General features: G+C 41.4%; 1 protein-coding gene and 2 non-coding genes across 3 annotated transcripts in view; 1 reads left to right on the top strand and 2 right to left on the bottom strand.

Annotated features, from left to right (window-relative positions):
- Window positions 1–23,662, top strand: part of SPG11 (SPG11 vesicle trafficking associated, spatacsin) — a 96,518-nt gene that overhangs the window by 58,360 nt on the left and 14,496 nt on the right. The window contains exons 20-30 of the mRNA XM_049782525.1: window positions 1,661–1,727; window positions 5,918–6,083; window positions 10,899–11,104; window positions 11,336–11,444; window positions 12,438–12,597; window positions 13,031–13,303; window positions 14,082–14,282; window positions 15,744–15,851; window positions 18,679–18,841; window positions 20,709–20,923; window positions 21,678–22,428. Of these exons, the coding sequence (XP_049638482.1) occupies window positions 1,661–1,727; window positions 5,918–6,083; window positions 10,899–11,104; window positions 11,336–11,444; window positions 12,438–12,597; window positions 13,031–13,303; window positions 14,082–14,282; window positions 15,744–15,851; window positions 18,679–18,841; window positions 20,709–20,923; window positions 21,678–22,428 (2,419 nt within the window). The remainder of the gene's footprint in view (window positions 1–1,660; window positions 1,728–5,917; window positions 6,084–10,898; window positions 11,105–11,335; window positions 11,445–12,437; window positions 12,598–13,030; window positions 13,304–14,081; window positions 14,283–15,743; window positions 15,852–18,678; window positions 18,842–20,708; window positions 20,924–21,677; window positions 22,429–23,662) is intronic.
- Window positions 513–619, bottom strand: LOC126021490 (U6 spliceosomal RNA). Its single transcript, XR_007500002.1, has one exon. It is a non-coding gene; the product is annotated as a U6 spliceosomal RNA (small nuclear RNA).
- On the bottom strand, window positions 16,341–16,447 carry LOC126021420 (U6 spliceosomal RNA). Its single transcript, XR_007499937.1, has one exon. It is a non-coding gene; the product is annotated as a U6 spliceosomal RNA (small nuclear RNA).

The raw sequence follows: 23,662 nt of genomic DNA, 5'->3' as shown, positions 1-23,662 counted from the left end.
TTGTTTTTTCTTTTTTCTTATACTTTTCCTTTTTGGAAATACCCATCCAGTATTGTTCAGGGTCTATGCCCAGACCTGCTTGGGGGTTTGCTTCAGTGAGTTTGAGGGACCATGTGACAGTGATCAAACCAGGCCCCTGAGTGTGAGGCATGTGCTCTGCCTTTTGAGTCGAATCTCTGGATTCTTAATACATGACCAATTTCCCCACAGCTTAAAGTCAAAGCTATTCTTTCCTTAGTTCTCTAAATCTTGACTTTATAGTTCTATTTTCTCCGATTTCTGACATTCTCTTCAATATATTTCTAATCTTTGCTAAAATATTTGGCCTACACAGACCTCCTATGACTTCTACTATCTGTCTGCTTGTAAATATCTTCTAACTTGACCTTCATCTTTAATCTGCTTTCTTGTCTTTGTTGTTACCAGTGATTTGCTTGATCATATTTGTTTTTGATCATTATGATTTGCTTTATCATTTGCTTGATCCTTTAACTCTTTTTTTTTTTACTTCTAAAAAATTGGAACACTTCACAAATTTGTGTGTCGTTCTTGCACAGGGGCCATGCTAATCTTCTCTGTATCGTTCCAATTTTAGTATATGTGCTGCTGAAGCGAGCACTGATCCTTTAACTTTTGATTTAGTTGTCTTACTCTGCTTTAACTCACTCAGTTATGTTTACTTAGGAGTATTTTGGGGCCTCAGTCTTTGCCTTTTGATTCTGAAAGTATTTCTAAAGCCCATTTTACATCACAATTTACTGTACTTCTTTGCCAAAAAAGATTCTACTCTGTCGACCAAAATTTGAAATTTGGGAGAGTAATTTTTTTCCTCCTGTGCCAATATTTCTCTACTTTGGTGCTTAGCACTTTTCTTGTGTTTCTTCCCCCCAATTTTCAGCTTCAGTTCTTTTTTTTTTTTTTTTTTTTTTTTTAATTTTGGTCCATATCCAGTAGTGCCAGAGTTACTCCTGGTTTAGTGTTCAGGAATCACTGGTCGAGCTTGTAAAGGAGAAGGGACCTGCAGTGCAAAGGACTGAACCTGGCCTCTTGTATAGAAAGCATATGTTCATACTCTTGAGCTCTTTCTGGCCCAACAGCTTCAGCTCTATTTGGTAGTATCTCGATTTTTTTAAATGTATTTTCATTATTGAAGTACCCTTATTTATAATAGTAGTATAGTAATATTTTAGGCACATGGTGTTACTATACATACCCACCATCATGCTAATGTCCATGGGGAGAGACTTTAAAAGGAAAATAACAAGGGGCTGGAGCGGTGGCACAAGTGGTAGGGCACCTGCCTTGCACATGCTAACCCTAGGACGGAACTTCGTTTGATTCCCCGGCACCCCATATGGTCTCCCAAGCCAGGAGTTATTTCTGAGCACATAATCAGGAGTAACCCCTGAGTGTCACCAAGTGTGGCAAAAAAACCCAAAACAAATAAAAAAGGAAAACAGCAAGTCCTAATTTTATTAACATAGAAGTATCTTATATATTCTGTCACTGTGATCAGAGAATTTACATTTGTAACTAACAACTAGTCCTGGAACAGAAAATAGATTGGCTAGGAAGTCCTGTCATTCCTGTCATCTAATTTTGTTTATTCACTTTTGAGTGAATTAACTTTTTAACTCTGCTGAATTTTCTCCTTTTTCAGTCACTGTTGCCTTTTGATCCTAGCAGATTGTTTGGCTGGCAATCTGCCAACACACTTGCAATAGGAGGTAAGTCATTATGGATTCTATTTGCTTCAGAATAATTTCAGCAGTATTGGTAATACAAGTTAATTTATATAAAACCAATCCATTTTCCTCCTGTTTCCTTTTTTTAAAGGGGGGTTGGGAGGGTCACACCCAGCAATATGCAGGGCTTATTTCTGGCTCTGCACTCAGGAATTACTTCTGGTGGTGTTTGAGAGACTATGTGGGATGCTTGGGATCAAAAACAGGTCAGCCAGGTGCAAGGCAAGTGCCTTACCCACTGTATTACTGCTCTGGCTCCCTTTCCTTTGCTTTCTATCTTAAAATAATTTTTACATTCTAGTAGAAAATATTTTCCAGGAAATTGAATAGAATATTGTGGGTTCACAGTCAATATGTTAGGTCAGCAGTTTTTGCTTTCTGGAAAGTAAATTTATATTTATCTGCCCTTTTTTTTTTAACCTTTCCACAAGTCCTCCTTCTTTGCAGTAGATTGTTATGAAGGGCAGGAACATTACAAGCATTAGACAGGCTCTACTATGCCTTTGTGAAAGTGACACTTACCTCTCACCAGTTCTCCATGAAGTAGGTTAATAATAGCAGGTCCAGAGTTATAGCACTGTGGGTAGGACACTTGCCTTGCACATGGACAACCCAGGTTCAAACCCCAGCACACTATATGTTTTCCTAACCCTCACCAGAAGTGATCCTTGGGTACAGAGCGAGGAGTCAGCCCTGAGCACTTCTAGGTATCTCCCCCTCTCCAAAATTTATCTCGCATGCTTCATGAGACTGAAAGAAGATAAGTCATATAAAAATTTCTTAGGGTTAAAACAACGAAAAAAAAACCCACAAGGCTGAGGTTGTGGCTCAGTGCTAGGGTACATGTCTCATATGTGTGAGGCCCTGGATTTAGTGCCCACATCATAAAAATAAAAGCTCAAAGTTCATGACACCTAATATTCAGCAGGTAAATACACATTTGTGGGGCCGGAGAGATAGCATGGAGGTAAAGTGTTTGCCTTGCATGCAGAAAGTCGGTGGTTTGAATCCCGGCATCCCATATGGTCTTCTGAGCCTGAAGCCAGGAGTGACCCCTGAGGGCTGCTGGGTGTGACCCAAAAACCAAAAAAAAAAAAAGAAAAGAAAAGATAAATGCACACTTGTTATCCTCCTTAGACTAGAAATTGCATTGGGGCCAGGAGCTAGTACAATGATTATGGTGCCTTCCTAGAATAATCGTGATCCAGGTTGACTAAGTCTAAGGCAAACACCTTGCTGCTGTGCTATCTCTCCAGCCCCTAATCTCAAGGTTTTTAATCCACTTTGACTTAACGTTTATGTAAGATGTGATTGCTATATGGGTCAATCTTAATTTCTTACATGTGGTATCTAATTGTTCCAACACCATTTGTTAAAGATTTTCTTTATTCCGTTTCAAGTTCTTAACTGCTTTGTCAAAGATTAATTGACCTATACATGGGGGTTTGCCTCTGGATATTCTATTCTGACCCATTGGTCTGAAAGTTTATCTTTGTTCCAATACCATGCTGTTTTGACCTTGTAGTAGTCTCAGCTTCAAATTAGGTAATGGGATGCTTCCCAGTTTCTTGTTTTTCAATATGGATCTGGCTCTCCTAGGTCTTTTATAGTTTTACACAAACTTTATAATTGATTGTTCTAAGTCCTTGAACAATGTTGTCTGAATTTGGATAGGGATTGCATTAAATCTAGATTGTAGTTTAGGTAAGATGGTCATTTTGATAATATTGATTCTTCCAATCCATGACCCTGGGATGTTTTTCCATTTCCTTAGGTCTGCTTCACTTTCTTAAGTGTTCTGAAGTTTATGTGGTATAGGTCTCTCACCTCTCTTGCTAAGTTTATTTCTAGGTATGTGATAGTTTTGGACACTATTTTAAATGGATAGACTTTTTGATCTCTTTCTCATCTGAGTTGTTATTTATGTATTTATTTATTTATTTATTTTGTGGTTTTTGGGTCACACCCAGCAGCGCTCAGGGGTTATTCCTGGCTCCAGGCTCAGAAATTGCTCCTGGCAGGCACGGGGGACCATATGGGACGCCGGGATTCGAACCGATGACCTTCTGCATGAAAGGAAAACGCCTTACCTCCATGCTATCTCTCCTGCCCCATGAGTTGTTATTTATATAAAGGAATGCAGCTGTCTTTTGTGTATTAACTTGGTAGTCAGCCACTTTGCTTTATTGATTTATTGTTTCTAGGAATTTTTTGTGGACTCTTTAGGATCTTCAATGTATATCATTATGTCATCTGCAAATAGAGATAGTTTGACTTCCTCTTTCTCTCTCTCTCTCTCTCTCTCTCTCTCTCTCTCTCTCTCTCTCTCTCTTTTTTCTTTTGGTTTTTGTGTCACACCCAGCAACACTCAGGGGTTACTCCTGGCTCTACACTCAGAAATCGTTTCTGGCAGGCTTGGGGGACCATATGGGATGTCGGGATTCTAAACGCCATCCTTCTGCATGCAAGGCAAATGCCTTACCTCCATTCTATCTCTCCAGCCCCGACTTCCTTTTTCGATTTGAATTCCTTTGATTGCCTTCCCTTGCCTGATTGCTATTGCTAGGATTTTTTGTTTGTTTTGTTTTGTTTTTGGGTCACATCCGGCAGCGCTCAGGGGTTACTCCTGGCTCTATGCTCAGAAATCACTTCTGGCAGGCTCGGGAGACCATATGGGATGCCAGGATTTGAACCACTGTCTTTTTGCATGCAAGGCAAATGCCCTACCTCCATGCTATCTCTCTGGCCCCGTATTGCTAGGCTTTTTAATAGCATGTTGAATAAGAGTGGGCACAATGGACATCCTTACCTACCATCTGACTTTAGTGGAAATGCTTTCAGTTTTTCACCATTAAGAATAATATTAGGTGGCCAGAGCGATGCACAGTGGAAGGGCGTTTGCCTTGCACGGGCTGACCTAGGATGGACTGTATTTTGATTCCCCAGCATCCCATCTAAGCTAGGAGCGAATTCTGAGCACATAACCAGGAGTAATCCTTAAGTGTCACCAGGTGTGGCCCAAAATACAAAGGAAAAAAAATAAGAATAATGTTGAGGGCCAGAGTGGTGGTGCAAATGGTGGGGCAGTTTGCTTTGCATGCACTAACCTAGGACGGACAGCGGTTCTATCCCCCGGTGTCCCATATTGTCCCCCAAGACAGAAGAAATTTCTGAGTGCAGAGCCAGGAGTAACCTGTGAGTGTCACCAGGTGTGGACCCCCCCCCAAAAAAAAAAGAATAATGTTGGCTACGGGCTTTTTATAGCTGTTACTGTGTGTGTGTGTGTGTGTGTGTGTGTGTGTTTAAGAGGCCAGAGGATACTACCATGGGTAAGGTACTTGTCTTGCTTGTATCTAATTCTGGTTTGATCCCTAGCACAACATTATGATCCCCTGAACCTTGTCAGGAGTGATCTGATCCCTGAACATCATTGGGTATGACTGCCCTCCCAATATATATACACATATATATGTATGTGTGTATGTGTGTAAGTACACATTATGTACACATAATGTGTGTATGTACATTACATATATATGTATATATACAAATATACATACACACATATATTGCTTCATGTACACACATGAAAACCATAATATGTAAGAAAAATAGTAACAACAAAAATAGGTTAGTTAAAATAAAATTATTATATTTTATTGGTTCAAAGACATAAGGTTTCCTGTGCATGCATTCTAGTGATCCCTAGAATCTCATATGGTCCCTTTGAGCATCGCCAGGAGTTACTCCTGAGTGCAAGCTAGGAGTAACCCTGAACTATTGCCAGTTGTGGCTCCAAACCCAAAAATAAACAAAGTGATATATAGTGATGTAGAATGATTGTAGCAGCCTGTTTTATCATTTGTCATTATCATTTTATCATTTGTCAAAGTTAAGTTCCCCAAGTTATAATCTGGAATCAGTTATGACCTGGCACAGAGAAATAATTGATTTTTTTTTTTTGGTTTTTTGGCCACACCCATTTGACGCTCAGGGGTTACTCCTGGCTATGCGCTCAGAAATCGCCCCTGGCTTGGGGGGACCATATGGGACGCCGGGGGATCGAACTGCTGTCCGACCTACGCTAGCGCTTGCAAGGCAGATACCTTACCTCTAGCGCCACCTTCCCGGCCCCGAAATAATTGATATTGCTTCACTTCTTTCCTCCCCAGATGCAGCAAGTCATCTCCCACATTTTTCTAGTCCTGATCTGGTTAATAAATACGCTATCGTGGAACGTCTAAATTTTGCTTATTATTTGCATCACGGACGGCCATCATTTGCATTTGGTACTTTTCTTGTGCAGGAGTTAGCCAAGAGCAAGACCCCCAAGCAACTGTGAGTACTAATGACATGATTTTTACTTTTATAAAAGGTATACCTGTATATTTTACACATGCATTTTAAAAATGTACTGGGAATATTACGGTAAGAAAGTATATTCTGGAGCCAGGTATATGTCCCAATAGCAAGTGCATGAATCACCAGTGTAAGGCTCCTTACTTCTTCCCCTGGCACCACAGTAAAGGAAGGGGTTAAGAGGATATTGCAGAGGTTAAAGCTGGAATCCCACCATTTGTGGTTTGAATTCTCAGCACCATATATGGTTCCCTCAAGGGGCTATTTTTGAGCACTTGTAGAATAGCATTTGGCTGGTTATCTGTTTCATTTATTTTCTTCCTCCTTCCTTCCTTCCTTCCTTCCTTCCTTCCTTCCTTCCTTCCTTCCTTCCTTCCTTCCTTCCTTCCTTCCTTCCTTCCTTCCTTCCTTCCTTCCTTCCTTCCTTCCTTCCTTCCTTCCTTCCTTCCTTCCTTCCTTCCTTTTCTTTTTTCTTTAAGAAAGTGGATCAGCCACTTTCTTTTCTTTTTTTGGTGGGGGCGGGGGCACTCCCGGCGGTGCTCAGGGGTTACTCCTGGCTTTCTGCTTAGAAATAGCTCCTGGCAGGCACGTGGGACCATATGGGACACCGGGATTCAAACCAACCACCTTTGGTCCTGGATCGGCTGCTTACAAGGCAAATGCCACTGTGCTATCTCTCTGGGCCCTCTTTTTGTTTTTATGGGCCACACTCAGGACCTACCACAGTGTTTTTTTGTTTTTTTAATTTTGGTTCACACCCGATGACGCTCAGGGGTGATACTTCTGGCTATGTGCTCAGAAATAGCTCTTGGCTTGGGGGATCATATGGGATGCCAGGGATCGAACCGTGGTCTGTCCTGGATCAGCAAGTCAAATGTGTGCAAGTGTGCAAGTCAAATGCCCTGCCTCTACACTATCGCTCTGGCCCTTCCCAGTGATTTTTTTGAAGACCATATCAGGCACTGAGCTCAGACTTCCCACTGCAAAATGTTCATTCAGCCAGTTGAGCTATTTCATGACCACCCCCTGCAATGATTTTTAAATAATTTTTTAAATGATTCAGGAGCTTATCAAATGTTAGCAGTCACTTTGAAGAAGGAATTCTGTTAAAAAGATGGAAATTCTGGGGCTGGATTGATAGCACATTCAATAGGACATTCGCCTTGTACACTGCTGACCCATGTTTAATACCTGGCATCCCATATGCTCCCTGAGCCTTTCAGAATAATATCTGGGCACAGAGCCAGGAGTAACACTGCTGGGTGTGCCCTCCCCCAAAAGCAAAAGAAAAGATGTGAATTCTGAATTTAAGATCTTTCTTTTATAATTTACTTTTAATTTTTTACATTTATTTAAAGAAAATACATCACATAGTTGACATGGTTGACCATTATACATTTGTTTCCAGATAAGTGAGAACCAAGTTTTTAAAAAAAGAATAAAAAAGAGGGGCCAGACAGATAGCACAGCAGTAAGGCATTTGTCTTGCATGCGGCTGACCCAAGATGGACCTGGTTCGATTCCTGGTATCCCATATGGTCTCTTGAGCTTGCCAGGAGTGATTTCTGAGCACAGAGCCAGGAGTAACTTTACCCCTGAGCATAGCTGGGTATGGCCCAAAATAAGAAAAAAGAAAAAAGAGTAAAAATTAAAAAAGAGGGGCTGGAGCAATAGCAGAGCAGTAGGGCATTTGCCTTGCACATAGACAGCCCAGGACAAACCCGGGTTTAATCCCCTGCATCCTATATGGTCCCTGAGCCTGCCAGGAGCGATTTCTGAGCACAGAGCCAGGAGTAACCCCTGAGCACCCCAGATGTGGCCCAAAAACAAAAGGAAAGAAAAAGAGAAGGAAGAAAATTAAAAATAAAAGGAGTACAGTGACAAGCAAATTTATGGAAATTATTTTGTGAAATAATTATTTTATTGTGTATATATTTATTATATATTTATATTTATTATTATTATTAATTATTTAAAATGATTTTATCTCCAATGATGTCATTAGGAAGTACATTTCTTTACATGTGAGAAAGAAAATTGTTTAAAAAAGAATAGAAAGAAAAAGAAGAAGGGGGCCGGAGAGATAGCACAGCCATAAGGTGTTTGCCTTGCACATAGCCGATCCAGTATGGTCGGTAGTTTGAATCCCAGCATCCCATATGGCCCACGTGCCTGCCAGGAGCGATTTCTGAGCGCAGAGTCAGGAGTAACCCCTGAGGACCATGGGTGTGATCCAAAAAACAAAAGCCAAAAAAGAAAAAAAAGGAAGGAAACAAAAATTATAAAAAGAAAGAAAAAGGACAGTGGCAAGCAACTTTGTGAAAGTTATTTTATCTCTAATGATATCTTTAAGACAATGGCTGAAGATTTGGTAAGCTCTTGTTAGCTATGCATTTTGTTGTTTCATGTTTCTGAACATTAAATGACCTAAGCTACACATTGGCATCTAAATTGGTGTGCTCCTATGGGGATGACCGCAACAAACAAATGAAGTTATCCGGGAATTCAAAGCACAATTACTAATATTGTGGCTTTTATGGGCCATGTTCTCAACTGCCAGTCCTCCCAGAAGAAAGGATGCAGGGGGAGGGTGACTGCACTCATTCCAAAAAAGTCCTAGTGATATCAGCTCAAATACTAGCATACCTGATTGGTGTCTCTGAAGAGAATCGTAGAGGTATGGTGAGGCAGGCTAAAGGCAAAGTGGCAGTTTTGGGTGATGTATGCAGCAGGCATGGCTTTGGTAGGGCAGAGGCTTGGCACGCCCTCTCCTCCCAAGATGGCCAGCTTTCAGCTGCGTGGCCAGTATACCCATGAATTTTCATGGCTTGCTTACATCTCAAGTAAAGAGTGAGTCTAAGGAGCTGGCCCAGTGCGAAAATGGCCGACTGCATTTGTTACCCTGGTTAACAGCTGGCAGGCATTCTGGAAGAAGGAGGATGTGGTGTGAAGCCCACACTTGCTTCAAAAAAGTCCTTGTGATATCGACCCAAATACCAGTGTATCTGAAATTTGGTCAGATTGGTGTCTCTGAAGAGAATCATAGAGAGTGGATATAATTTACTTTTTATAAAGCACAGGATTGGGAGGAGTCTGAACAAAGAGATAGTACAGCAGGTAAGTTGCTTTTTTTGCACATAATTGATTCAGGTTTGGTTCCTGACACCGCATATAGTCCCCTGAGTACAAAGCCAGGAGTAAGCTCTGAGCATCCTGAGTGTGACCAAAACAAAGAGATTTAAAAAGAATTTAAATAATTGTTTAATATAATAAGCAACTGAAGAGAAATTTATGTGTTTATTTTAGAATTAATTAACAATGTAATTCATTTTAATTTTTTAATGTAAAATGATTTTTAGGATAAAAGTCAAGTAATTCAGAAGGATAAAAATGTAAAGAAGTTATTCATTCTGTTATTCTCATTCTGCATAGCAAATCAAAAATTAAGTCCTCGTCTATCTTTCTTGGAAAATTTGCTTTGCATATGTATCAGAGTCTTTTCATTTATTTTTGGCTTTTGGGATATACTTGGTACACTTTTGGGCTCTTGGAGGTGCTTGGGAGACCATATATAATGCCTCGTATCGCACCCAGGTCTCCTGCATGCAAAGCGTTTGTTTAGCTCAATGAGCTATCTTTCTAGCCTTCCGAGTCCTTCAAAATGTATGTATTTGGGCCTGAAGATAGTACAGTGGTGAGGTTCTTGCCTTGCATATGGCTGACCCCAGTTTGATCTCTGAAGACAGAGCTAGAAATAGATCATAATCACAGACATAAATAAAACTGCCCTCCATAAAAAAAGAAATAGAAATAATCAAAATAAATAATGTATTTTGCTTTATGATGTCAAATTTAAGTGGTGTTCATTTTCTGTATAGAGGCCCTAGAGATTATAGAGCAGGTAAGGCATTTACTTATTTGTCTTGTACTTGGCTGATTGGGCTTGATCCCTTCACCACATATTGTCCTCCAAACACTGCCAGGTATAACCCAAAAACAATAATAATAATAATAATAATAACAATAATTCTCCGGATAGTTTGTGTAAGCACTCATTTTTGATGAGAGCACACATTAGCAATCTACTTCATGTCCCTTAAGTATTTGAAAGCAAGTGTAATTGGACTAGGAATAGGTGTTTAAAGGATAGTAAGACATAAGGGAATGAGGGACTATTGAATCAGAGGACAACTAGAAGTTGCCAGGAACCTAGATACAGTATTTTTCGCTCTAAAGACACACCTGACCATAAGATGCATGCAGTTTTTTAGACGAGGAAAACAAAAAAATATTCTAAAGCAAATGGTGTACTAAAATATTTAATAAATGCAACGCTAGACGCCATCAGGAGACAGTGATTTGTTAATATAAAAAAATGTCATAGCAGTGATCAAATAGTCTTAAATGAAAGCTCTCTATGTGATGGTAAAAGTGCATTAACATGATTGCTCATCCTATGTGGTATGTCTGTGCATTAAAGGGGGTATAACACTGCGGATGTCCAGGGGTTAGTATCTGCTCTCCTCCCCTGCACTCAGGCTTCAACTCCAGGTGTAATCGCCCCATAAGATGCACAGACATTTTCTCCATCTTTTTTTTTGCGGGGTGAGGGGTGAGTGCGTCTTAGGATATGAAAAATACGGTAGATATTACAAAAGGCACAGAAAAGGAGCAAACACTCAACATCATCTGTGTCTGGCACATTCTTTGTATTCCTGATACAATTCCATCTGATGTTCCTGGTAAGAAATAATTTTTATGTGCTGATGTGATTTTGATTCCTTTCTTTTTCAGGATCCAGCAAGTAGGTAATGAAGCCTATGTTTTGGGACTATCTTCCTTCCACATACCTTCAATAGGAGCTGCCTGTGTTTGCTTCTTAGAATTACTTGGGCTCGACAGCCTCAAGCTTAGAGTTGACATGAAAGTGGCCAATACAATTTTGAGCTACAAGTGTAAAAATGAAGATACTCAGTACAGCTTTATCAGAGAGACTCTAGGTATAAACCTTTACTTTAGGTGGCTTTATTTGAGGGAAGGGATGAATAAGTCAAGGCATTTAATTGGGGGAGCAAACAAATGACTTCCTGTTTTATCCTTTCCCTGCAGTGCTTATTCTCTATCTCACTTTTGTGGGCTCTTTAATTGAGTTCTGAAATGACTCTAAATAATTCTCATCAGACAGAAAAGATCTTCTCTTAACTAGATTTGGTTTTTTACATTTTTTATAGCTGAAAAACTGTCTAAACTGGCTGCAGGTGAAAAGGCAACCATAGAAGAATTGCTTGTTCTCCTAGAAGAAGGTATATGGAATAGCATTCAGCAACAGGAAATAAAGAGGTTTGTGAGTTTTATTTCCAGTTTTTTTCCATCAAGTTTTATTTTGCCAGTTCCATTTCTTCTAAAACCACATGTGTTCATCAGTTTTCCTAAGCTAATCTTTCTAATTTTTCCAGATTATTATTAGCAGATATTCGGTAAATAGGTTTTGTCCATGGATGCAGGTGCTATCATTAAAAAGGTGAAAATAACAAATCCCTTTATAGATAATTTTCTTTTCAAATAAAAACATTAACACCTCTGTAATGTATTGATTTAATTACTTCCAATGTTGTGATACCATGGGGGCTGGTAAAGTAGTGCGTAGGTCAACATGTGGTTGACCTGGCTTTGATCGCTGGCACCCCACATGGTCCCCTGAGTTTACCAGGAGTGATTCCTGACTGCAGAGCCAGGCATTAGTCCTGGCTGAATGTAGCCCCAAAACCTAAGGGAGGAAGATAGAAAGTGGTGAATAACAGCCAGAAAGAAGGAAGAAAGAAAGGAAGAAAGGAGGTGGAAGGAAGGAAAGAAGTATAAAGAAGGAAGGGAAAGGGAGGAAGAAGAAGGAAAAGGGAAGAAGAAAGAAAATAAACCCTGAACCCATTCTTCCCACTTGCTCCAGTTAACACCACTGGGTGTGACCCAACAATGAACCAAAGAAAAATTTACATTAGAATTCCTTTTTGAAGAAAGCTGTTTGTTTTTTGTTGTTGTTTTTGTTATATTTTTGTTGTTTGATGAGAATATATTAACATTAAATGTATTTGACATGGGTCCGGAGAGTTAGCACAGCAGCGTTTGCCTTGCAAGCAGCCGATCCAGGACCAAAGGTGGTTGGTTCAAATCCCGGTGTCCCATATGGTCCCCCGTGCCTGCCAGGAGCTATTTCTGAGCAGACAGCCAGGAGTAACCCCTGAGCACCCCCAGGTGTGACCCAAAAACCAAAAAAAAAAAATGTATTTGACATTTAATGACATGTTTTTCCCTCTGCTGTCTCCACCCCAATTATAGATTATCCAGTGACTCTAGCAGCCAGTGGGCATTGGTGGTACAGTTCTGCAGGCTCCACGATATGAAATTGAGCATGTCTTATCTGAAAGAATGTGCAAAAGCAAATGATTGGTTACAGTTCATTATTCATAGCCAACTCCACAATTACCACCCAGAGGATGTAAGTCACCTACTGTTTCAATAGGATGGTTTCAAAAGACTAGTCATTAGTGCAGCTAAATGAAGTTTATGTGACTCCAGATTGAATATGGATTTACTTATAAGCAACAAATAACTTGTAAAGTTACAGAACTTTATAGTTTGTCAGGTCACCATTGACAAAGATGGGGAGTGAGAGTTCATAGGGTGAGACTCCTTTTGCCTCAGTTGTTCACTAATATTTTTGTCTCCATCTGAAACTGAAACATGATTAGATATTTACTTCTTGTTTGTTTTTTATTTTGGGCCACTCCTGGTGGGCCTCAGCAGACCATATGCGGTGCTGGGATTGAAACATGGGGTCAGGTGTATACAAAGAAAATATTTGCCCTAATTGCTGTACTATCACTCTGGCCCCTAAGTTGCCTATATTACTCATCTGTTACATTTTCTAGGTGAAAGCTCTGCTCCACTATTTTAACCCTATCCTTCAAGACCACTTGAAGCTGGCTTTTGAGAATTTGCCTCCAATGTCGAACTCCAGAATGGACAGTGATCCAGTCTGCACCAACTCTCCCCAGACACTCCAGAGAAGCAAAGATGAGACTACCAATTTCTTTGAAATTCTGCTGCAGTGCTCAGAGAAGCCAGACTCTTGGTGTTGGCTACTAGCTGAAGCAGTGAAACAACATGCTTCCATCCTGAGTGTCCTTGCCGCATGTCTCCAGGTATGGGAAGCCTCCATTAAGGATGAAGCAAAAATAGGAAAAGTGCAGGAGGGGTAGGAGAGGCTGAGAGGTAGTGCAGTGATGATGGCAGACCCATTTCAGCCTGTGCTTTCAAGGTTATCACGCTTCCTCTACTTCTCCTGCATAGGTTCCTACCAATCTGTTGGTTCAGGGCATACTTCTTTATTCCTTGACATTCAGTAAACCACATAACTTTATGTGGTTTAGAACCTTAGCTTTTGATGGATTTGATGGATCGACCTGATGGATTGCACATTTGATTGGAGTCAAGTGTGCTCCTGAGTCACCATGAGCGATAATTCTAGGGAAGGCAGCCCAGTAGTTTTGTACTTAGTATGTTCCTGATTTCTACACCTACTGCCTCAGTCTTCTTGGCCTTTTGACCTTCCATACTTCTCAAGACACACAGTATAATGGTCCTTTCATGTTTAAAGACTTTTGGAGCCATTTTAATCTCTTTAGTGAGGTAACATTCTTTATTTTTACGTTTGTTTTTGAGATCACAGGTAGTATTCAGGGCTTATTCCTGTCTCTGGACTCAGGAATTACTACTGGCAGTGCTCAGGATATAAGGGTACCAGCACCCAGGCTACTGGGGATTAATTTGTGTTACCGGTGTGCAAGTCAAGCATTTATCCAGCCCAGTGACTTGTTTACTGCAGCCCAGTGACTTGTTCTAAACAGGAAATGCCCATCTATAGTTGTTGCATTACTAAAAATGCCCTCTAGTTCCCATTGTCTTTTGTTTTCTCTGCAGGGTACGAGTACCATTTCTTGTGTCTGTGTTTGGATCATCACTTCTGTGGAGGAGAGTGTTGCAGCGGAAGCAGTGGGTCACATTCAGGGCTCAGTGGAAACCCACATCTGGGACCTACAGGATCTGTCCATCCTATGGAGAACATTATTAGCAAGGCAGAAGAGCAAAACTCTTATCAGAGGTTTCCGGCTCTTCTTTAAGGTAGTGATAATTTATTTCTGTTCTGCGTATAAAAGAATGAATCTCCCACCCCACTGCCAGAGACAGGGAGATAGCTTGGGGAGCTGAGACCAAGCCCCACTGCAGTCCCCAGCACAGTCTGGTCCCTCGAACACCTCCAGCCCTATTTCGAAGGACTGAGTTGGGTGTGGCCTGGAAACAAATACCAAAATAAATAAGTGAGCCTCCATTGATAGTTCACATATTCTTCTCCCTGAGATTTTTTTTGGGGGGTAGAGGGCCAGAACCAGTGACGCTCAAGGGTTACTTATGGCTCTGCACTCAGAAATCTCTCCTGGCTTGGGGGACTATATGGGACAGCAGGGGATCAAACAGTGGTCCGTCCTAGGTCAGCCGCATGCCAGGCAAATGCCCTACTGCTGCACTACTGCTCTGGCCCCTTAGTTTTTTCTTTTATCTAGTAGCAGATACTAATTGACTTATTTCTTTTCTAAATTTTGCCATGCCATGGGGCCAAAGCAATTACAGCAGATAGGATGTTTGCTTTGCATGTGGTTGGCCTAAGTTCAATTCTTGCATCCCATGTGGTCCAGCAAGCACCAGGAGTGATTTTTGAGTGCAAAGCCAGGAGTAAACCTTGAACATCACTGGATATGGTCCCAAATACAAAATCAAAGCAAATAAAAAATTTGCCATGCCAGGGATTGAATCCAAGGCCTCACTATGTAGAGCAAGCACTCTCTTGCTGAAGCATTGACACCAAATGGCCTCTGAATTAGCATTTCTTTAGCAAAGTGCTTTTTATATAATAATCCTGTATATAGTATTACACGAAGAAATTATAAAGTGGTATAATCTTTATTTTATGTAATAAACTAAGATCACAGGTCTTTTTCAGGCTGTCAAAATACTTGTTAGTTGTATCTTAGTATTTAAGATTCAGTTGCAAATTTCCAATCCCAACACTCCTCTCCACTGACAACACTCACACAGAAGTGATGGAAATATGCACACATGGGCTTTCTGATGCCCTACCACCTAGCATGACTTTGTGTTATGTTTTCTCACATCCAATGGGCCCAGGATAGATCAGAGAGAAAATGAATTACTGATAGATAAACCTGGCTTGCTTATCTTTTTTCCAAAACAAAAAGGAAATATAAACTTAATTTCTTTATAATCATATGATATAATTCTATTGTGGCATTTGTTTTTTCACTTTTTTTTTGGTTTTTGGGCTACACCTGGTGACTCTCGGGTTACTCCTGGCTATGCACTCAGAAATCGCTCCTGGCTTGGGGGACCATATGGGATGCTGGGGGATCGAACCACGGTCCATTCTAGGTCAGCGTGTGCAAGCAAACGCCCTACCACCTTGTACCACTGCTCTGGTCCCAAACTTTATTTATTTTTTTTATAAGCATGTTCATTGACAAAGTAACCTAAGGAATTTGTCATTTCATCCAAAACTTTTCCCCAAAGGATTCCCCACTGCTGTTGATGATGGAGATGTATGAACTTTGCATGTTCTTTAAGAATTATAAGGCAGCAGAAGCTAAACTTCTGGAGCTCCAGAAGACCCTGGAAACTGTGAGTTGGAAAAAAAATTTTGGGGGGGCCCACACCCAGCGGCATTCAGGGGTTACATCTGGCCATGTGTTTAGAAATCACTCCTGGCATATGGGATACCAGGAGTCAAACCTGGACTGGCCGTGTTTAAGCCAAATGCTTTTCCCACTGTGCTATCACTCCAGCCCCTGGGAGTTGGAATTTTAAGAACTCTCTCTTGCTCACTGCAGTGATTAGCATGACCTAGTCTGCTGTCAGGATGTAGCAGATCATGAGTAAATTTGTATGTTTTTTTTATTGAAAGTCACTTTTTTTTGTTTTTTTGGGCCACTCCTGGTGGTGCTCAGGGGTTACTCTTGGCTATCTGCTCAGAAATAGCTCCTGGCAGGCACTGAGGACCATATGGGACACCAGGATTCGAACCAGCCACCTTAGGTCTTGGGTCGGCTGCTTGCAAGGGCAAACGCCGATGTGCTATCTCTCTGGCCCTGAAAGTCACTTTTTTTTTTTTTAAATATGGAACGCTTCACGAATTTGCGTGTCATCCTTGTGCAGGGGCCATGCTAATCTTCTCTGTATCGTTCCAATTTTAGTATATGTGCTGCCGAAGAGAGCACCGAAAGTCACTTTTAATTCCAGATGGGAGCAGAAGAAATTGCAATGGTATTGCTTATATAAGCACCATAGTTGTTAGAGATATCAGAGCAGTTTTATGTACTATGCACATTCTGATCAGTACCTACTGTTAGAGGCAAACTCAGTGATAAAAGAATCATGGGGTTTTGCCACAGATACTAGAGAGGCATGTGCAGCATTAATCACATTTTGCCAATCCAATATAGTTCCAGCAGTGTTGTGTGAAGAATATTTAACTTTGAATTACTCAATGTGTCAAAAGTTGAAGGCCTTTTCATTTAATAACTTAAAATACTTAGTCACATGATGCTGGTCTTTGTAGTCAGTTTTAGGCTTTCGGCTATTCAGATGCCTTTGTCAGGCTTAATTATCATTTGGAGATAATTAACAGTATGTAGGCTGGAGAAGGAGGAAGCCCACCCCTCAATAGCTCCATAATAGCTGAAACTACATGGTATATGGATTCTGCCCACAATTAGTCCTGAGGGAAGTCTCAGTTTAAGCCTTTTCTCCATCAATGTGATTATAAATATAGTGAAGATTCAATGACTGGAGAGACAATACAGCAGTATGCTTGGCTCACCTGGATTCGATTTCGAGCACCCCAGATGGTCTCCCAAGCACTGCGGGAGTGAGCCTTGAGCACAGAGCCAGAAGTAAGCTCTGACCATTGCTGAGAGCACAAATAACGGAAGATAAATAAAGCAAAAGTAAAATGAATGTTTTATATTTGAAATTTTGAATGTTATTCAGATATGTGTGAGGTTCTAACTCATAGAAAATAGGGGCAATGTCCCCAACGTCTGTCTATCTTGTATCCTACTTAACAGACTTTCCTTTCTTTTAAATTCTGACTATGTTCTATATACTGTACTTTGCTTATCCACTTATTTATTTATTTTTAAATTGTTTTGTTTAAGCACTGTGGTTACAAAATTGTTCATTGTTAGGTTTCAGTCATACAGTGTACATGCGTATCCATTTAATATAGACATTTGGATGGCTTCCAGCTTTTAGCTGCTGCTATCAACATAATATACAGTTCTCTCTTTGAGACATTTGGGTGTCATCCTGGTGGTCCTTAGCACAACAGAACATGAGCAAATCTGCATTGCTGGGCCAGCCACTGAATCACAGGCCCACACTATTGGCCCCTAGGGAGGGCTCCCTGTTTTTCTTCTCACACATGCAAAGCATGTACTCTGTTGCGGATCTACAACCCCAGTCCCTGTTGCCTAAGAGTTTATAGTTACACATTTGATTTCTCCTAGTTACACATTTGATTTCTTGCCTGATTGATCAGCCAGTTTCATCTGCTTACTTAAGTGTGCCTCCGCAGAGCAGCCAGGGAAAGTAAAGAAAGACTGAGAATGAATATGCTAATTCAAGCTAATTTTAATAAAGACTCTCAGAAGGATAAAGACTAAAATATCCTATAACTTTGGCTCAAGAGTTTGGCAGCTGAGCTGAAAGATAGTAGAGGGTTAAGGCACTTGCCATGACCCTGGATATCTAGACTGCATATTGTGCCCTGAATACAGTTTGGTGTGGCCTAATACACCCGCAACCACCACCACCACCACCAAACAAATCTAAGAGGTCCTCAGATATAAATTTCAGTTTGCAGGTCTCTTTTGATCTTTTACACACACACACACACACACACACACACACACACACACACACACACACACACACACACACATCTCTTTTTATCTTTGACTCTCCCATACACACACACACACACACACACACACACACACACACACACACACACACACACACAGCTCTCCACCCTAAGTCATCTTATAAAGAGATAAATCACAAATCTGCCAAGGAAGCTTATTTTTGTTGCTACTCTGAGCTACCAATTCTTGAAAAAACCTGTTAGAGTTCCATTTGTAATAGGACATGGCTTTTGATGGCATTTTGGCTTTCTTAGATATTTGCAGATTTAGAGATAATAATTATTTTATTTTATTTTTTTTTTGGTTTTTGGGTCACACCTGGCAGTGCTCAGGGGTTATTCCTGGCTCCAGGCTCAGAAATTGCTCCTGGCAGGCACAGGGGACCATATGGGGCGCCGGGATTCGAACCGATGACCTCCTGCATGAAAGGCAAACGCCTTACCTCCATGCTATCTCTCCGGCCCCAGAGATAATAATTTACTGTTGCTGTGAAACACAATTTTTGACCCTTTCTATTTTCATAGCCTGAACTAGCAGCTACAGAAGTCCACATTATGCTACCAGCCCCATGGCTGAAGGAGCAGGTGCATTTTCTTCTGAAGTTCATGTTACAACAGTGTCAAACTCAGTATGAGCTGGGAAAGCTTTTGCAGTTATTTGTTGAAGTAGAGGATCTCTTCTCCGATGGTAAGAAAGCTTTCCAATTGTTTTGCTACTAGGAACTTAGCTTCCCTAATCTTAAATATTTTAAGAGTGCACACAAGAAATGGAAATGTGGGCCAGAGCAATAATATTGCAGGTTTGCCTTGCATGCAGCTGACTTGGATTCAATCTCCAAAAACTCATATGGTCCCCTGAGCACTGCCAGGAGTAACCTCTGAGCATTTGCAGGTGTGGCTCCCCCTCAAAAAAAAGCAGAAAAGAAACCCCCAAATAAAAATAAAACAAAAACAAAAAGCACACACACAAAGCAAGAAATGGAAATGCACATATAGTCCATAAACCCACTTATAGTTCATAATGTGGTGTGATATGAGGCTATAGATATGTTCAGTCATAGTTCTAGCATTCAAAATATAGTACCATATTATATAATACAATAGCATAATTATTCATTTTTAGTGGTTGTCAAATAGCCACACTCCCTCCCTAACTAGTCTCTGCATTTTCCTGACAAAATTACTTATTTTTTCCAATAAGTAACTACTATGTCATCCTTGTTCAGGATCACACATTGTTTCAGAAATTCCTAATCTATCTAAAGAATTTATGTTGGTTTTGGGGGTACAGGAGATAAGGTGCTTGCCTTGAAACCCTGGCTTGTTGCCACATATGGTCCCCTGAGCACTGCCAGGGATCACTCCTGTTCATATAGTCAGGAATAGGCCCAGAGAACTTCTAGAATGGCTCCAAATATCTTCCAGATATTGATAGTCTCTGATTGCTGCTCATTGAATGAAACCAAAATTGCCTTTCCAACTTTTTGTTTGTTTGTTTGTTTGTTTGTTTGGTTTTTGGGTCACACCAGTGGCACTCAGGGTTACTCCTGGCTCTGTGCTCAGAAATCGCTCCTGGCAGGTTCAGGGAACCATATGGAATGCTGGGATTCGAACCACTATCTGTCCTGGATCAGCTGCTTGCAAGGCAAACGCCTTACCCCTGTGCTATCTCTCCGGCCACTGCCTTCCTAACTCTTTATACTTGTTTGTTTGTTCCAAGATTGTTGTTTTGGGATCACCAGCTGGTGATACCAAGGGCTTTGTACTCAGGGATCACTCCTGATGTGACATTGAGCATTATATGGGATGCTAGGGATTGAACCTGGGTTGGATACATGCAAGGCAAGCACCTTACCCACCTTCTATCTCTTTGGCCCTAGCTCTAAGTTTTTGATGAAGCATAATAGTAGTCTTTTTTTTTTTTTCGGGCCACACCTGTTTGATGCTCAGGGGTTACTCCTGGCTAAGCGCTCAGAAATTCCCGCTGGCTTGGGGGAACCATATGGGATGCTGGGGGATCGAACTGCGGTCCTTCCTTGGCTAGCACTTGCAAGGCAGACACCTTACCTCTAGCGCCACCTCGCCGGCCCCTAGAGTCTTACATTTTTACTGCTTGGGTTATTTATTATATTAATATTCACAGATGTTCTATCAGAGAACTGAGATTCTAACAAAACAATGACAGAATGCTGGGCTCAGTGCCAATACTGTCAACTGTTGTCTGATGTCTGGAAGGAAAAAAGAGTGCTTCCAAAATGTAGTACATTTAGGGCAAAGATGGCTTTTATCATCAGCACCCCATATAGTTCCAAGTTTTTCAGGACTGATCCCCTAACAAAGAGCCAGGAGTAAGCCCTAAGCACCATTGGCTCAAAAAAAAACCAAAAAAAAAAAAAAAAAACCAACAAAGTAGAAAAAGTTACTTTTGTTTTTCCTTTTACCATTACTAACCATTATTATATTTCATATTCACATTTCCCCTTGGTAGTTTACTTTTGAAAATGTATAGTGGCATTTTTACTGGTTAAATGATTTTCTTTCTCTCTTTGACACAGGTCCAGATATAAAAAAGCTGTATGATCTCAGCCAGATTTTGAAGGATACATCCATTGCAATTAATCATGTAATTATTAATAGCTACAGCTTTGAAAATTTCCAACATGAATGTAGATCTATTTTGGAAAAACTGCAGACAGGTGGAGAGTTTGGCTCGGCAAGGAGAGTAGCAGAATTAGCTGAGTTACCAGTGGACCACTTGGTTGTTGAAGAGGTATCTTTAACCTTTTAAATTTTTTGGTGGGGAGGAAGTTTGCCACACCTGGCAATGCCTAGGGGTTACTCCTGGCCCTTTACTCAGGGATCACCCTGGATGTGCTGGGAGGACACTGTGGGATGCTGGGAATCAAACCTGTGTCAGTTCCATGGAAGGCAAATGCCCTTCCTGCTGTACTATCACTCCAACTCCTACTCTTTTAAATTACTTTAATTAGCTTTTTGATTCAGCATTAGAGAATCAAATAAAATAGACAATTTATAGGAAAGTAATTGAGACTTTAAAAATTTGTTTGGGGGGCCACTTACTCCAGCTTACTCCTGGCTCTCCTCCCAGGGATCATTTTTGGGTGGGTTTAGGGATAGGGGTACCTGTGATCACACCAGTGTCAGCCAGGTACAAGTGCTCTACCCATGTACTACAGCCCCAATACTTTAGCCTTTTAACACACAAATTATCTTCAGAATAGATGGCCTGGGTGCCCATTATTAAAGAATTATGCTTTAAGTGTAGGGCTATGCCACCGTTATCTTCATTTCTTCCTCCTTGAATCTCATTCAATTACATACAGTTAGAATTATTTTTCACACAAGTTTTCACATGACTTTCTAGATACCCAGGTTTTCCTACAGCTAAAGCTACATTATGACTTGATTTTGTTTTAACAAGTATGCCATTCCTGGGGAGCATTTGCTTTCATGATCTTTTATCCAGTGAAACTCAATAAAATTCACTTTGTTAAATCTCACAGGTAACTTGGGAAATGCAGACCTTAAAGCGAGTTAACCAGTGGTCCCTGAAACAAGCAAGAATTGACTTCTGGAAAAAATGCCATGAGAATTTTAAGAAGAATTCCATTTCCAACAGAGCAGCTTCTTCTTTTTTCTCAGCCCAGGCCCTTGAAGCTTGTGAGGGCCCAACCCTGGAGCGGCAGAGCCACGTCGATGAGCGCCACCTGCTGCTCACCCTGGCTGGGTACTGGCTTGCCCAGGAGGACTTGGTGCCTTTGGATGAACTGGAGGAACTGGAGAAGCAGATATGGCTCTGCCGTATTACCCAGCATATCCTTGGAGGAAATGCCGAGGAAAGAGAGCCCAGGTTTTCTCGACAGATCTCAACTAGTGGTGAACTTTCCTTTGACAGCTTAGCCAGTGAATTTTCATTCTCCAAATTGGCTGCTCTGAACACGACTAAATATTTAGACCTTACTGGCCTTCCACGCAAAGAGTCTTGTGTGAACAGACTAAATTGGAAGGAGCAGGAGTCTCTAAACTTTCTGATTGGGAGCCTGTTGGATGATGGCTGTGTGCACGAAGCCAGTCGAGTATGCCATTATTTTCATTTCTATAGCCAAGATGTTGCCTTGGTATTGCACTGCAGAGCTCTGGCTTCAGGGGAAGCTAGTGTGGATGACTTTCAACCAGAGTTCCAGGCTCTCCTACAATATTCTGAGCTGCTTGAGGAGGAAGAAGTCAGCATTCCTCTACGGAAAGTCCAAAGCAGTAAGTGGAGATAAGACTTTCCTGAATGATTCAGGGAGATGGCTCAAAGGCTTCTGCAACTACTCTGCAGGTCGCCCAGGTTTGATCTCTTGGACTGCATAATACCTAGAGCACCACTTTGAGTAACTCCTGAGCTGAGGTAGGAGTAGCCACTGAATGCTGCTGGGTGTGACTCAAACCTAGCCCCCCTTGACCACCTTCCCTTCAAAAAACGCCTGGGGCCCCTCCAGTGATTCTTAGTCAAGTGCACTGGCAATAGGCAAAAGGGCTCAAGGATGCAATGCTGCTTGGGCCCTGGCCCTGCTATGCTAGGGATACTAGGGCTACTTCAGGGATACTGGGGGACCGTCAGGGTCACACGCACTAGTGCTTGAGGATTAATATGGTGCCAGGAACCAAACCTAGGTTGGGCCAGAAAGATAATACAGCAGTACACTTGTCTTGCATACAGCCGACCTGGGTTCTTCATCCGACACCCCATATGGTCTTCCAGGCACCCCCAGGAATGATCCCTGAGTACAAGCCAGGAGTAAACCCTGAGCACAGCCAGATATGGCCCCAAAAGGAAAATCAAAACAAAACAAGCATCTGGGTTGAGCGCATGTTAGACATGAACCCTGACCACAGTAGATACTCCACCCACCACTTTAAAAACTGAATCAGAATGGCCATAGCACAATGGTAAGGCATTTGCCTTTTTTTGTGGCTAACACAGGATGGACCCTAGTTTGAATCCTGGCAGCCCCTGCCTGGATTATTAAGAAGCCCAGAGCCTGCCAGGAGCAAATTCTGAGTACAGAGCCAGGAGTAAACTCTGAGCACAGCCCGTTCAGGTGTGACCACTCTCCCCCCCAAAAAAACAAACTGAATCAGCAATTTTACTTTTACCTTTTACAATACAAATGAAAATTGCTGTTTTTGTCCCATTTAGTGTCCCCCTCAAAGTGAATCTCTCTCTGAGGAAGGAGAATAGGTTTCTCTTGTTGTACTGTTAGAAAATGCCCAGAATCAGAGCACACAGCCTCCTGGTGAGGCGGAACACATGATGCAAAAACTTCTCTTCTGATCTGTCATGGCACTGTCATGGGATGAACAGGGTCTTGTGATTAGATCCCAGGCATCCTTGCATGTGGCCACTGGTGGTCTCATTCCAGGAGCAGGCCTGACTGGCATCATCCCAGAAGCCCCCATATTGAATGCTGGCATCATCGCAGGGTGAGAAGGACCTGGGACA

The sequence above is a fragment of the Suncus etruscus genome, chromosome 10 (assembly GCF_024139225.1).
Source record: "Suncus etruscus isolate mSunEtr1 chromosome 10, mSunEtr1.pri.cur, whole genome shotgun sequence".
In the NCBI taxonomy this organism is placed as follows: domain Eukaryota; kingdom Metazoa; phylum Chordata; class Mammalia; order Eulipotyphla; family Soricidae; genus Suncus; species Suncus etruscus.
Note: the sequence above shows the minus strand (reverse complement) of the source record. Positions and strands in the feature narration are given on the sequence as shown.